Source organism: Triplophysa dalaica, chromosome 3 (genome assembly GCF_015846415.1).
Source record: "Triplophysa dalaica isolate WHDGS20190420 chromosome 3, ASM1584641v1, whole genome shotgun sequence".
In the NCBI taxonomy this organism is placed as follows: domain Eukaryota; kingdom Metazoa; phylum Chordata; class Actinopteri; order Cypriniformes; family Nemacheilidae; genus Triplophysa; species Triplophysa dalaica.
In genome coordinates, this window is record NC_079544.1 from 7,510,216 (window position 1) to 7,524,899 (window position 14,684).

General features: G+C 40.2%; 1 protein-coding gene across 7 annotated transcripts in view; it reads right to left on the minus strand.

The window, feature by feature from the left end:
* Nucleotides 1-771: 771 nt before the first annotated feature.
* si:ch211-207d6.2 (sickle tail protein homolog) overlaps nt 772-14,684 on the minus strand; it is a 45,181-nt gene continuing 31,268 nt past the window's right edge. For 5 of the 7 annotated variants that reach the window (XM_056742505.1, XM_056742501.1, XM_056742508.1 and 2 more), the window contains 10 exons: nt 12,185-12,321; nt 11,925-12,072; nt 9,976-10,411; nt 9,219-9,441; nt 8,863-9,110; nt 8,421-8,564; nt 5,416-5,493; nt 3,266-4,939; nt 2,682-2,804; nt 772-2,259 (listed from right to left, as the gene is read on the minus strand). In XM_056742505.1, the coding sequence (XP_056598483.1) occupies nt 1,810-2,259; nt 2,682-2,804; nt 3,266-4,939; nt 5,416-5,493; nt 8,421-8,564; nt 8,863-9,110; nt 9,219-9,441; nt 9,976-10,411; nt 11,925-12,072; nt 12,185-12,321 (3,661 nt within the window). In that variant the 3' untranslated portion in view covers nt 772-1,809. Of the gene's footprint in view, nt 2,260-2,680; nt 2,805-3,041; nt 3,164-3,265; nt 4,940-5,415; nt 5,494-8,420; nt 8,565-8,862; nt 9,111-9,218; nt 9,442-9,975; nt 10,412-11,924; nt 12,073-12,184; nt 12,322-14,684 lie in introns of those variants that run through there. The other 2 variants (XM_056742502.1, XR_008906155.1) reach the window with 2 other exon arrangements.

Sequence of the window (14,684 nt, forward strand, 5' to 3'; positions counted from 1 at the left end):
AAAAACTCGCTAAATAGCAATAATTGGTTTTCCAAAGCTAGTCTAGGCGTTAAAGGGATGGTTCACCCGAAAATGCTGTCATCGTTACTCACCCTCTTGTCATTTTAAACATATAAAAACAAAAAGATTGTGAAGAATGTTGGTAACCCAAGAATGGTGGTACCCATTCACTTCTATTGTATGGACACAACTAAACCAATCCAAGTGAATAGGTGTCATCTCTTTTCAGTTAACAACATTCTTGAAAGTCAGACTGAGGCCGAGTAAATGACAAGAGGGCAAGCAAATGATGACAGAATTTTTGGGTGAACTATCACTTTAAAGTACTTTCTTTCAAAACTTGAGAGACGCAGACAAAAGGGAACACCTCTGAAAAAAGCACTACATCTCTGAAAAAACTTTGGTGCTGCCTTTAATTCTGCACACTCCACACTAGATCGTTGGCCTGGTTTCATGGACAAGGCTTAGCCTAAACCAGGACTATGCCTAAGTTAATTTAGTCAGTCGGTTTTAATAACATAGCGTAGAAAAAAAACATTACTGATGAAACAAAACAATGGCATAGACATATTTTAAGATATATCAGGGCAAGTTATTTTTAGTCTGGGACTAGTCTTTAGCCTGGTCTGTGAAACTGGGGCTGAATGTGTCGAGAATGCTTAAATGATCAATGCTTGTCAGTGCTGCAGAATATTGAAGATCTGGAAGTGATTCACATGTTTGCAACACATCCAAATATGAACGCTCTGTTTCAAAAGAAAACTAACAATCCACTGGCAGCCCTTTATTTCATAAACATCTGGCAAGCTTTCGTTTCACACAATTTTTGTACAAGTTATACAAAAACAGAGATCATATTTACAGCAATATACCTTTGCATTATTCTCCGAATAAATGTATGGGAAGCATGCATAGGAGTGAAGTTTGGCACAAAGTTAAACACCTTTAATATCCAATATTCGAGCAATACTTGATAAGTAAACAACTTTTATTTTTGGCAATTGACAAGCTTTTTAAAGGAGTGTAAGAGTGGCGCAACACATAGCTACAGAACTACTACAATGATCGTATGTCATCCACTCACACTATATACACTTTGTTTGTCACGTAGAGTCTTTATAGAACAATACGTTCATGTGGCGTTGTGGCGAAACAACCAATAAAACAGTTCATAGGCTGCATATTGTTAGTTTAAACTGGCACTTCACTGGAGTTGAGGAGGAATTAACACTCATTCGATTAGATCCCTTTCTATGATGTGAGAACTGTAGTTTCTATTTGAGAAATAATTTTGTATTTTATCTGGTCAATGTTACCTGAGACCGCTCCAACACAAGCAAATGTCAATGTCACAAATCTGGTTCAATTTGATTTGCGTCCCAGTAATTCTACAGAATATTACAAAACATTTCTTGATTTTACGCCATTATTTCAATCATTGTAAATTCTAAAACTTAATGTATATTGCTAATTAATACAAAATAGTCTTTATCCATCCTTTTTCCTTTCTCCAAAATAGCATGTTTGACACAGTTCATGTAAATAAACAATAATATTTTGAATGCATTGTAAAATATAAAGCCAACACTGTCGTTTATGGTCCCTCATATCAATAAAAAAACAGGCATTTCAGAAGCACCATAAGTGACTGTAGATCTATTTTGTTGAATTCTTAAGATTTCAGAAGTAGACAGTAATACAACCCTAAATACACAGCATCAAATCAAGACAAATCTCTGTCTTCATTACAGAACATCTCAAATCCCCCAACACGAGTGCAAACAAGAAATAAAGAGAGCAATGGAAAGCTCATGCCATGTCTCCGCTTGAGGATGCTGGTGTGCTGCTGCCGTCCGTGTGTGCAGTCCGGCCACCTCGACTCACGGCAGTGTGTGAAAGAAGAGAGGAAGGGGAAGAAGTTGGCGATACAGAGGAAGAAGAGGAGCCAGAGGATGAATAGCAATAAGAGCAGTACTTGACATTTTGAGCGTGTGGACAAAGAGCGAGGTTTTGATCTTTAGATCGACGAGAGCGGCGGGGGCTTTGGATAGAGTCATCCGAGGTCAAATCGGGTCCACAGCTGGGCCAGCTCAGACTGAGAGACGGGATAAAGGATTTAGAGGAAGAGGTTTGCTTAGTAGCCCTTAAAACATTTGAGTTAAGAGAACGGGTCCTTGTGCTACGAACACAGGCTGGGATCTTAGAAACAGGCAAAGCAAGGGAGGCGTGTTCATCAGCTTTCATAGCGCTGCCGTTAGCCTGCGAACAAGGATGCCGGAAGACACAGAAAGTCAAGGAGGATAACACATACGAGAAAATATATATTTCTATTTCCATAAAAATATTTGACAGTGTACCACCAACAAAAATCTTGCTCTAGTAACAAACACTTTAATGTGGACCAACATTACTTTGGGTTTTTCTCTTAGCTTGTTTCACACATGAAACAATGAAGGGGAAAAGGAGGAATAAAAGGATTCTTGCACTACGCAGATGTCTTCATGATCCAACAAAATAAAGTCTTTTACGGTCCTTTTGGTGACGGTGGTTATGATGCAAGCATGCACAAGCACGGGGGTGCGATGCTGTACAAGGGATCCACGTAGTGCACAAAAAAATGACGGATTCACAGTTTAAGATGTCAGTCTCGACATCACTTGGATGCCCTAAAGTAAAACTACCTGTCGGAATTGCCTCTGGGGATCCTGAAGCTTCTGGGGCTTTTCGGGTTTTTCCGCGATCCCAAGATGCGGGCGAGATTTAGGCGATGAAATCCTACTCAAAGCAGGTGGGTCGCCGGTGTTCTGTAAAGAGTCATAAAGAAACGCTGTCAAACACTAGTAAAGATACCTGGGAAATGCATGAAAACTCAATAAAAAACGACAAATTCTCATTTGAAGACATGATTGCAGACAGAAAAATACAAGCAACATGCGGAAGTGAACCACAGCACCAAGTTCCCGACCACCACTACATGCATTTTATTAACCCCAGTAACAGAGTCGAGCATTTAGACAGAGAAAAAAGTTCACGGCTTCAACCTCATTGAAAGTCTGAACAGTGAAAGTAGAGTGAAAGTGGGACAATCCAGACGACAAGTCCGTAATCATGTCCACTAAGGTCACACACCACAGCGTTCCCAAGTGTACTCGACCGTTGAGGCCTACAAAACACATTCCGAGCGGATTATTAGAATCAGCGGTTAGAAAATCAGGCCCTAGAACAAACCCAAGCCACTGGGAGAAGAGGTAAGATGAGCTGAGACCTGTTTACTGCTGGAGCTGGAGGAACTGGAGGAGCCCGAGGTGCTTGTGGAGGAACGTGACTGTGCTTTGGATCTCTTATGTTGAGATGACTTGTGTGGTTTTGGTTTCAGAGGTGGTGGTTTTTTGGTGGGACTCCCGTCCTCTGTTTCTGTCTGAAGTGGGATTCTTTCAAGCTTTGAGTCTCTGTGGGAGACTTCAGTCGACAGTCCGGGTCCAATGTCACTTATGGTGTTTTCGAGCTGTTTGATAGTTTGCTCGAGACTATCTAACGTTTGGTATGTCGTCTTACGGATTTCCTCTGTCCTGTCTCTGGCGGTCTGGGATGTGGCGTTCAAGCTTTGGGATACAGGCCGGGGGGTGGTTGAATCAGGGTCTGCGTTGGTTTTGACCTCAAACCTCTTGGCTTCTTTGTGCTCGCTCACGGTTCCATCCGGTTCCTCTTCGTCCTCGTACACGACCACCTGCAGAGTCTTCTTCCCCGTTTTGGTCCCCGCGCGAAGGGCCTGACCAATGGCGGCGAGCTGTTTCTTGGGAAACTTAAACTTGAATTTCTTTTTTGCGTCTTTGGGCGATCCCGTTTTGTCTCCGTCTTCGACGTCGGGAGAGGAGCTCTCGCAGGAACTTTGTCTCTGTAAAGGCAACGCATTACCGACGCTGCTACTTCTCTGATTGTTGACCTTGTCTACGATATTATTTCGGATCATTATCTGTTCAACGTGACTCCTCGAGGTCATTTCCACTTCTTCTTCGGTCTCTTCGTCGATGCGTTCCTCGGACAGAACTCTCTCCAGCTCTTCCTCGCACTCAAAGACGGTGGATAGACGTTTGTACGCCTGATGGATATCCATTGGCTCATCGAAAATGATAATCACCGGCCTCTTGTCATATCCGCAGTCCTCTGGGGCATAAAGGGTCTGTTCCGAGCCCACTTTAAGAGTCTGGACGTCCTCACCTCTGCTGTTTACCAGCTGTTGGTATTCTCCTGTGGACAAAGCCTGTACTTTGGAGTTAGTGATCCTAAAGGCGATGTTATTTGGTGGAGGGGGGGCTTCTTCTCCGGGGAGGTCTGGACTTAAACTGGCATCCTCTGTGTATCTGAACTGACTATTGGATGATCTCATTATTACTTGCTGCTCAATGTCATTCTGCTGTGATGACCATGTGGCACTGCTTGGTTGACTGATGGGTGAGTGAACCTGAGGTTCAGCATTGTGAGAGCTTGTGCTAACAAGTGTAACTTCGACAGTGGTCGTTCTAGGTTTTACTGACGTGTCTTGCTCATTAGATGTATACGCTATCTGCTGCTCCGATGTCTCAACAGGTTTGATTGTCTCTGAGGTTATCGGGACTTCCTGCTTTAGTGACTTCAGAACTGATTCAGTCTTCATCTCTATGGGATTTATGAGGGATCGTTCTTTAACAGCCACAGCACACGAGTTTACGGGACCGGATGACACCTGCTGAGCATCGCTCAGCTTGCTTTGGGTCTCTGATTTAAATGAAATTTTAGACACTTCATCTGATGTCAACAGGTTTGGTTGGTTGTGAAGGTCAGAAGCCTTTTCAGATGCAACCTTGGATGAAGGGAAAGTTGCTTCTGTGGGAACCTGCAGGTCAGCTGCTGCACTGGCACTTGACGTCTTTGTGGTTGTTCCGGTGTTGTAAAATATGACCTGACAAAGAAATGAAGAATTCTTTGGATTGAAAATAACACATTCAAGGCAAAGTGAATATAATATATGTTAACATACAGCCGCAGAAAAATGAAGAGACCATTTAAATATTTTTTATTCGTTTTCATATCTCTTGTATGCTATCAGTCTATCACATTTTTTTTTAATTATCCTAAAACATACTGTTGTATTGCTTAAAAGTAAATGTGAACTTGTGTTCTTTGTATTTTTAAGACCTCAAATACTGCAGAGCATTTTTTCTTTATTATTTCACTTGTTTCTCCAGTTTTCATTTTCTGCAAATAAATGCAAATAGAAACAATCTTTTTATTAGAATTTCAAAAGAAATATCGCTAGTGGTTCACATAATGAAACAAAAATAATAACTTACTCATACCTATAAATAGTAAATAAAAATAAAGTTTAAATGGTCTCTTCTGTGGCTGTTTATGCTCTTAACAAAAAAAGATATTTACCCTAGGTGAGCCAGGTGTTACACTATCTTCTGTAATTTCAGATAGTTTTCCTTCCTCTGACCTATGAGTGCTGTTCTGCTAGGACAGTTTGTTAGCACAGAGTCATTACATTGAAGTGATTGTGTGCAAGACTTGAGCTCAACGTTACAAAGTAAGACAGATCAATGGCGCCATCTAGAGTTATAAACAAGACTTTTAACTCATAGGTGGAAACCAATAGTACAGTATGTTGACAAGCACTACTGCAACAAAAATGCGTTTATTGTTACTAAAATATGCTTTTTTAGCACTTTACATGCAAGATGCCTGTGGACAAAACATGCTTTATGGTCAGTTCATTTTTTAAACAAAGTATGTTAGAGGAAAAAAACGAGTTGGATTCAATCTTTGAAGAGATTCTGAAATATTGCTGCTGGTTTTAGAACCATCAAATGCCTAAAAATGAGACCTGGTGGTCCGCAATCCACAGCCAGGGTGTTTGCATAATAACTTGCTATAAATTATCAAATTGTGCTTTATTATAATAACACTTAAAAAAACGGTAATTTCAATGTTTGGGTTTATTAACACTACGACTGTATTGTTTGTGTAGATTTTATGAAGGGTTTTAAGAAAACCTGAAAAGTAGTAGGTAACAATCTAACCAAAGCACATAAGTGTTATTAACCTAATGTATTATTGTGTTTTTATTTATCACTGTAAAATGAGCCTCAAGTATTTATTTGAAAAAGATATCCATCTCCAATACAAATTGTGGTATGGACTTGTTTTTTTTATGGGGTCCTTGGAAAATGTCTTCTTTTTAAGAGTTTCCCAAAATTTTGAGAATCCCTGATTTATGCATTTATAATCTGATCTGGTTGTTAACAATAACATACAGGGTAAAACTGATTCTGAAACCCCAGTTAAATGTGTATCCAACGGCTGTCAATATAATCTTTAAAGAATAAAAACAATGAGACACCAAACATCGGTCAGTCATTGGTCAAAAATGTCCTTAGAGTGGACATCCGTCCTCTTTTTTCTAAAAATGAACTCTGACTGCTGAAAAGGAAAAAGGTCAAAAGTCAGATTGAACTAAATGACCCTCCAACGGCCCAGTGACTCGGTCACTCCCCTCTTATCCGGCCGCATCTATTAGCATTCAGAAAGAGAGCTGTGAGTGACAGACACACATTCGAACATATTATTCCTCTTTTAATGAGGGGTTATGGTCATACGTCAGTATAAATGTTACGTATTAGTGTCAGTAGAAAAGGAGGTTATGGGACATGACTGGCCGTGTGAGACTTGTGAATGGGTGGCTAAGTACACGTCACATTCGTTACCTTTATGTGGTGAGAGAGGGTACGCCTTGGTCCCCTCTCACTGTCTGAGGGTTAATGGGTTGTGAGATCAACAATATATCTGGGCTGTAAATCTTTAACCGTGCACTTCTGAAACACCTGAGGGGAGGGGTGAGGGTGCGACATTAGGGGCCGTGGCTTTTTATGGTGAAGGTTTGGTTGGTGGAGTGATTAACAGAACAGAGCAACTTGAATTGCACAGATGTCACTTGTATTAAATAGATGCGATGAAAACAAAATAGCCTATATGTGACATCTGAAAACAAAAAAGTATAGAATTGTTTTGTAGTACTTAGATGATCTCTGTGTACTTTTACTTTGTTACAGAGACCGGGTCACAGGTGAATAGGCTTTTACATGATTATGTTATTTGTTGTGCATTATATTACGGTTGCACTGTTGTAGAGGTCTATCAAGCAGTCAGTCATACATACAGTAGTTTTAATAATGTAGGCATAAATATGAATGTATATAAAAAGTATTTTTTTTTCAGTAAATGCTGTTAAATATACAGTAATACTGATTGGCTAATTGTGTATTCTGGTGTATTTCTACGGAAACTGATCATGCTGTAGACAGCAATAGACAGTGTAGCAATGATAGTGACAACAATGAAGAACAGTCTTGAAAACTCATTCAAATAAAACTATTTTAAGTATTGTTAAATTATTATATTGTTTAAATACGTCAAGTAAATGACCCTGACCTTAGTGACAATGCGGCTCTGCACACCAATTTTATGTCCCCAGTCCCCACCAATGACAAAATTAAACTAACGCCCTTGAATATATCTATTTGTTATAACTAACACACCATTTTTTGTTACATTTTTTTATTTTTTATTTGCTACAGATTCTTTTTCTAGATTTTTTCTACCTGTTCGAGATAAAAATTCGAAAAAGTATCCTTAACCAAATCCTATTTTTTATAGCCAACACATGTACTTTTTACTCATTTTATAATGTTTTTACAAAATAGTTCAAACATTTGGGATCACTTGACTGAAATGTTTTTTCATGATTAAAAAGTATTTTTATCTAAAGGCATATCCTTAAATGTCTGATATAAATTTTTGAAGACAAAAATATTTTTTTTATGAAAAGAATGACTTCAATAATGACAAAAAACAGTCAACAGGAGCCCGGCGTATGTGGGGAATCCTTCAAAACAAAGCATCACACCTCAAGATGTTGCCTACTAAAATGCCTTGGCAACATTTTTTGCAAATTCTCCGGAACTACCCTGAAAATGCAGAAATATAACAGATTTTCGTTTATTATTAGTTAAATATGTGTTATCGAGAGTTTGGTTTTTTGGGTGTTGGGTACTGTATGTTTCTGTATGATGTATGCTTTTATTTTTATTTAAGCTGGTCAGTCAAAGAGAAAGTTACCTATTCTGAACTACAGAGGGCAGCACAAGTCAAACTTCTGAGAAACCCAATATGTATCCCAATATCCCTCAAAGTGGTTTATTTTTTTGTAAATGTTTACATTGGTGTGGCTATTTGATGTTCATACGGGCTCGAAGTTTGTCACTTAACACCTATTTTTCAGCCAATTGCGTTACCCTACTTTCACTTTTTTATCATAAGCCACAGCTTTACCTCCACATGTGTAAAATTATAATGTGCAGAGAAGACAATAGTGTTCTGCTCACCCGTAGCTCAGCCATAATCTTATCTCCTTTATCTTCTTCATCTTGTAAAGTGGAGGTGTTGACGGGGGGAGGGCTGCAAGGCTTGGGCTTGACCTCCGGGGGCACACGCAAGGGTTTGGGCGGTGGAGCTTCTTCCTCAGCCTCCTAGAGCCAAAACAATCAGCCAAGTGTGACCGACCCTCACCCTCTATTATTTCTTTCATAACAACAAGAGCAGCTGGAACCCACACTGTGGCTGTCATTATTATTCACAAAAACAGGACACAATACGGCACACCCAGGCCAAAGATAGCACAATACAATTTCAACACATATCGAGCACAACTGCAGGAATCCACTGAGAGAAGGTGTCTGGGAATGTAGTTCAACAAGGCCTGAGTGACTTCAAATATCGTTGTTGTGATCCATATTAGAGGGAGTTGAAACAGAAGAACACACGCACCTGAGCGCTAGTTGATTCTTTCCGGGTGGTGTAGATAACCTCTCCTGACCGACCGGTGGTGAGCCTAGTTCCGGAGGGGTAGAATCTGCGTGGAGGGGGAGGAGGAGGCGATTTGCTGGCGGTCTCAGGGTTGGGCGTTCCTCTGTCAACACTAGCCCTGTGGGGCTTTTCTATGGTAGCCTTCTGTGGTCTCTCTAAACTGGTCTGGACTGGTTTGTCTGCTTTGGGTCCATCTTGTGGTCTAGCTTCTGTTTTAACAAAAAGTAATCAAATACAATATGTATGCAATGCATACTCTGTAACATAAACGAATGATTTAGTTGTATATGCAGATTCGTAAGAGTGGATGGACATACCAGGAAGTGGAGACACAGGAAGTGAAAACTCCATCTCATCTCGGCTGCTGGGTGGTTGGGAGGAGGTTTTGTCTGCCCGATCGCTTAACTCCAGGTCAGGTATGGAGTTTAAAAGGCTGGCCTGGGTCTGCTGAAGGATTCTTTCCATTTCTTTCTCCATTTCATTTCCAGCAGTGTGAAGCGTGCTGTTTGTGTGCTTTCCCTCCATGGCTCTTTCTGAAACCTGTGAAGAGTGCCACAGATTTCTAAAGTTAGCTCCTGTAGCTCAAAAAGAACTGCCAAGGTCACGGGGATCTATTCCCAGGAAACATAAAAACGGATAAATTATTGTAATGTTTAAGACGAGGCTTGTAATATCAGTGAATGTGAATGAATGAAAGCTTCATACGTACATGAATAAATAGTTTTATTCCTTAACATTTGAATGACTTCAAAAAAATGTTGCATTAATAGAGCCACAACACTCAATAGATTCAGGTTACTTTCAATTGATAAGTTTCACAGATACAGTCTCCCTGTAAAAATGTTTTCTTCATGTCCTAATATAGCTTTGATGTAACTCTACACCCTTGCTTCATTTAGTATGCGGTATATTCAAATTACTCGAATTTGGTAGACTTGTGTGACGTGTTATCTTCGGTAAACTGCAGTTTCCAGGGAGACTTCGTAGATAACCACACAACACCATGATGTTTTGTACTAGTTGCAATCTATGAATCTCAATCAATCAAAAGTGAAAGACACAGTTGAGATTCACCTCTTCGGACATGCTTGTGTTAATATTAAAGGTGATCTCCTCCATGAGCTGTGAAGATGATAAAGGTCCAGTTCTAACCGCAGTGGCTGACAGCTGAGCTTCCTGGCCCTGTGGAGCGGCTCTCTTTTTGAGATCGGGACTGTTTTCTCTGCTCCTGGGTATGACCAGCGCCACAGTGGGCGAGTCCCGGCCGTGGGAGGGTGTGAGCGGGGGGCTGGCGTGGTGTGTGCTGATGGGAGTGTTCCGAACCTGGTGCACCGTGTAGTGGCATGAGGGTGTGGACTCTGAGCTACTGACTTTTGCAGGTGATCTTGGCTGTGGAGTGGGAGAATCCTGCACGGGTTTGGGAGATCTGCATCCCTCAGCATAGACAACTGAATAATCAGTAACTGTCTTTACTGGTTCAGATGGATGGTTCTGGCTATCAGAAGCATATCTACAGAAAACAAAGAAAATGTGTTATGTTCAGAGAAAGAACACTGTAAAAATTATTCTGTGTAGTAGTAGATTTCATTAAATTAATTGAGTAAACTTTACTTAATACAATTGTGTTCTTGTTTTTTTTTTGATCAAAATTTAAGTTAAAATTTTAGAAATATCTTGGAATTGTAAATAAACAAGTAATTGAATGAATTCAACTTACTTTTATCATTTTCAACCTCAATTTGTATAAAGGATGTTTACTTTCATACAAAAAAATTATTTTGTGGTGGAACTACATGAATTCTTTAAGTTAATTTCCCTTACTGAGCATTGAATTTAGAGTTCCCAGCATGCTATGCGTGCGACAGCATTAGGAGAGTATTTTTTGTGAAAAAGTTTTATTTGTTGTGCTTTAAAATAAACTGAGTCACTGAGTGCAGCTATGACACGTCATCTGAGTTTTTTTTCTCCATAAATCAATTATTGGAGTTTGGGTTCCTTGCCACAGCAGGGGCAGTGTTGGCTTGCTCACTGGGAGACTGCATTTATTTATTTATTAACAAGATATTATTTATTAGAATGATCTTTCTTGTTCTATAAACACCATGCACTGTGCTGTGTTTTACCTTTTCTGTTTTTCCTGTTTGCCCCTGTAAAGCTGCTTTGGAACGATGCACATTGTGAAAAGCGCTATATAAATAAAATAAACTTGAACTTGAAATGAAATTAAAGACTTGATAGTGTGGTTACCATCTTTCAGAACAGTGGTGCTTGTGCTTAGATTGTGGGAGTGTGTTGTTTTTACACAGTCATTACGGAGTCAACCTTTAGCTTACTTGTACATCATATATGTTGTAAACAATACAACATATGTTAAACTTAAGTTCTAGTAAGTAAATATTACTTAGAAATAGCCTGAGTAAATATAACAAGCACTTTCTGTGTGGAAAAACTTGCCAGGCTTTTTTTAAGTGAATGTCATTCCAATTTTTTTTCAGTGAAAGCACAGATTTCTTAAATTTTTTAAAGCCATTTCGTGTTTAAGCGAATCATAATGATCAGGGCTGCGTCTCCAGATGACGTTTTCTCTTCTCTACAAACATCTAAAGAAACACCTTAACTACAGCTATACCTTTTCTAGGCTGGTTTCTCGACCCATACCTCCTTCACTGCGTTATGTGAGGTAGCGTCGTTCTTTTTAAATTAAGAAATTCAGAAATAGTTGAAGTTACATTTATTAGAACTCATAGGTTAAAAATAAACGAAATCCAACCTGGGGTATTATTTAATTGCGAAATGAGTGTGCAAACCCGCAATGTCACGCCCAAATATATAACATTTTAATTTTAAAGTGAACTACTCCTCTAATGCAGATTGTTCTATCCAGAGCAAAATGTAACCATATATTTGGCATTGCCATGCCTTGCCATTGTGAAACATGTCTTCAATTGTTTTGCAGCAATATAAAAAATCTACCACTGAGTGTCAAAGGGCTTTAATGTTGCTAACCGTATATGGTTTCCCACCTTCTCAGTCCACTGAGAGTCTCAGTCAGGGCTTTGACTCTCTTCAGCATGCTGTCCATCTTATGCGGCTCCTCCTTCAGAAAACGCACAGCCTCCACCTCCACCCTCAACACCGCACGCATTTTCATCTGCAACTCCGGGAACTCTCCTGAAGAGATACACCAGCCATTTCAACAAATAATTACACAGGACAAAGTTATACCAAATTAATATAAAACTGTCATGATTCTACAGGCGTGAAAAATATAAATCCTGTGTACCTTTAAGTGTGGCCAAAGCTTCTCCCACTTTCCGCAGATTGACCGCCCCTTCCTCCACATCCTTCAGGGTGACTGCTTGATGGCTCGTGCCACAGGTGGATTCTTGCTTGAGCTTCTCAACATAGTTCTCCAGCTCTCTGTACCATATCAGACAAACAATTACATAACAGAATATAAAGTAGGGTCTAGTTTCATCAAGTCTTCATATTTAGAGTGAGACGTTTGGTACGCACCCCTTTTGCTACTGAGTCTGACAGAATTGGAACAGGCGTTGACTGCACAAGTTTGTGCAAAACCTGATGATCTGTGTTTACCCAGCATAATTTGAGAATGTTGTGCAAGAAGAGGATCTTGTGCTTCACTAAAAGCGTGGAAATCTGATATCTTGTTCAAAGGAATTACCAATAGCCCATGTCACCAATTTGCTTACATTTGACTAGTGACCTAGAATAAGTGTTGAATCTAAGACAGAGTGGATTTCTCTAGCATAACCTTACTTTTTCATCAACATTTCACTTGTTTACTTCCAGGTTTAAATAAAAAATCTGTTCAGAATTGCCAATGTGTTTGCTGTGCTCTTTTGTATGTATTTTTTCAAATGCATATATAGCAGCATGTTCAGCATTTAGTGACACCTAACACTGTGTAATGAGAAAGATGTGACTTTGAGACCTGCTGAAGGTTGAAACCTGTTAGACATGCTTGAAGGTTGTTTGTTGACTGACAGTTGAAATACAGAGGAGTTTGGGACAGAAGATTGCAACAACAACTCAGCCTTCAGCCAAATACCTTCAGAAGATCATAATAACCTCATTGTTTCTCAGGGTCTCAGACTCGTTTCTGTTCACATGATTAAAAACTGTAAATCACTGCGGCAGGTCATCATGACATTAGAGTTATGGCTGTTTATTAAAGCTACACAGAAACCTGCACATGCTCTGAGATCACAGTTCTAGTACTGTGTCTGTGGGAAATGGTTCATCTTTTCTGTGATTCACCTGAAGGGTTTTCCCATGTAAGATGTGAAGTTCCGCTTTCATGAATATATCTCAAAGCTGGTTACAACATGAATTTAACTTGTTTTTGTGTCGGGGAAGAATTGACAGATGATCGTCAACGGTGCTTTGATATTTGGTACGAGTTTGTGACTAACCACCCGTACCTTTATTAAGTAACCTTAACACACCGAGTTCATTGTGACAGGAAACACAGACAAACGTTCACAAGCATTATTCATCTTAGACAGGTTTGGACAGTGGCTTATTTGAAGCGTCATTTGATTCTATCATCCACAACTCCACCTAAGGAAGGCATAAACGCTTTTATTCAATAAAGGTTTACACTTCTACATGGGCCCTTTGAAGAGAACCCAGTACAACACTAATGATGTAAGAATTCCCTCCGTTCGTTGTTTATTTAAGAGGATGTTTAGCAATGTCATGGGACTGAAATTAATTGCTGTGGGAGATGGTTGAGAATTTCGCTTTGATCAGACTTGAGTAGTTAATCAGCATCAAATCTGGCTCATTTTCAAAAACTAATCGCTGCTTTGCTTCCGCTTCAGACGGCAACATGCTGCTCTGTTCATCTACAGCTGTCTCCCACATCCTAGACGGATGACCAATCCGTAATAGACTCTCTGCGGGTAGTTAACGTCAAGGTTTAAACAGGATCAGTAGTGGCACACTAAAGGGGGATTTTTACTTCTGCGTCACTGTGACGCGGACCACAAGCGCTGTGATTGGACTGCATTCATTGTGTATTGCTGTACACCCAAAGCGCTTTACAATCATTTTAATGGGGGTCTCTCCTCACCCACCACCAGTGCGCAGCATCCACTTGGAAGATGCGACGGCAGCCACAGTACAACGCCCCAAATGTGCTGACCACACACCAGCTATCGATGGAGAGGAGAGAGAGAGCCAATTCAGAGGGTGTGGATTATTATAAAGTCATGATTGACAAGGATCATTGGAGGAAATCAGGACTACTCTTTACGAGAAGTGCCATGTGATTTTTAATGACCACAGGGAGTCAGGACCTCAGTTTAACCTCCCCATCACTATACTGGGGCACTAACACCTCTTCCAGCAGCAACCTAGCTTTCCAAGGAGGTCTCCCATCCAGGTACTGACCCGGCTCCGCCCTGCTTAGCTTCAGCTGGCAACCAGTCTTGGGCTACAGGGTGATATGGCTGCTGGCATTATAATTTCTATAAATAAATTATGTGCTCTTCTGTATGTCACAACTCCAGCTGCAAAAGTGACTGTTTACTTGTCGCTATCACTCTTAAGTGCTTTAGACAGCGTACACAACAAACTGCTTCTTCTTCGGCTCTTGTCTTGGTTACACAAGCAACAAGCCTTTGGAAAATGAAGCCTAGTGGCCATTGCCAGTCGACACAGACAACAACGCACAAGTATAAACAAAAATCGGTGCGTTGCCTACGGTGTAGGTGCGACGCAGAAGTAAAAGTCCCCCTTTACATTTAAGGTGCCCT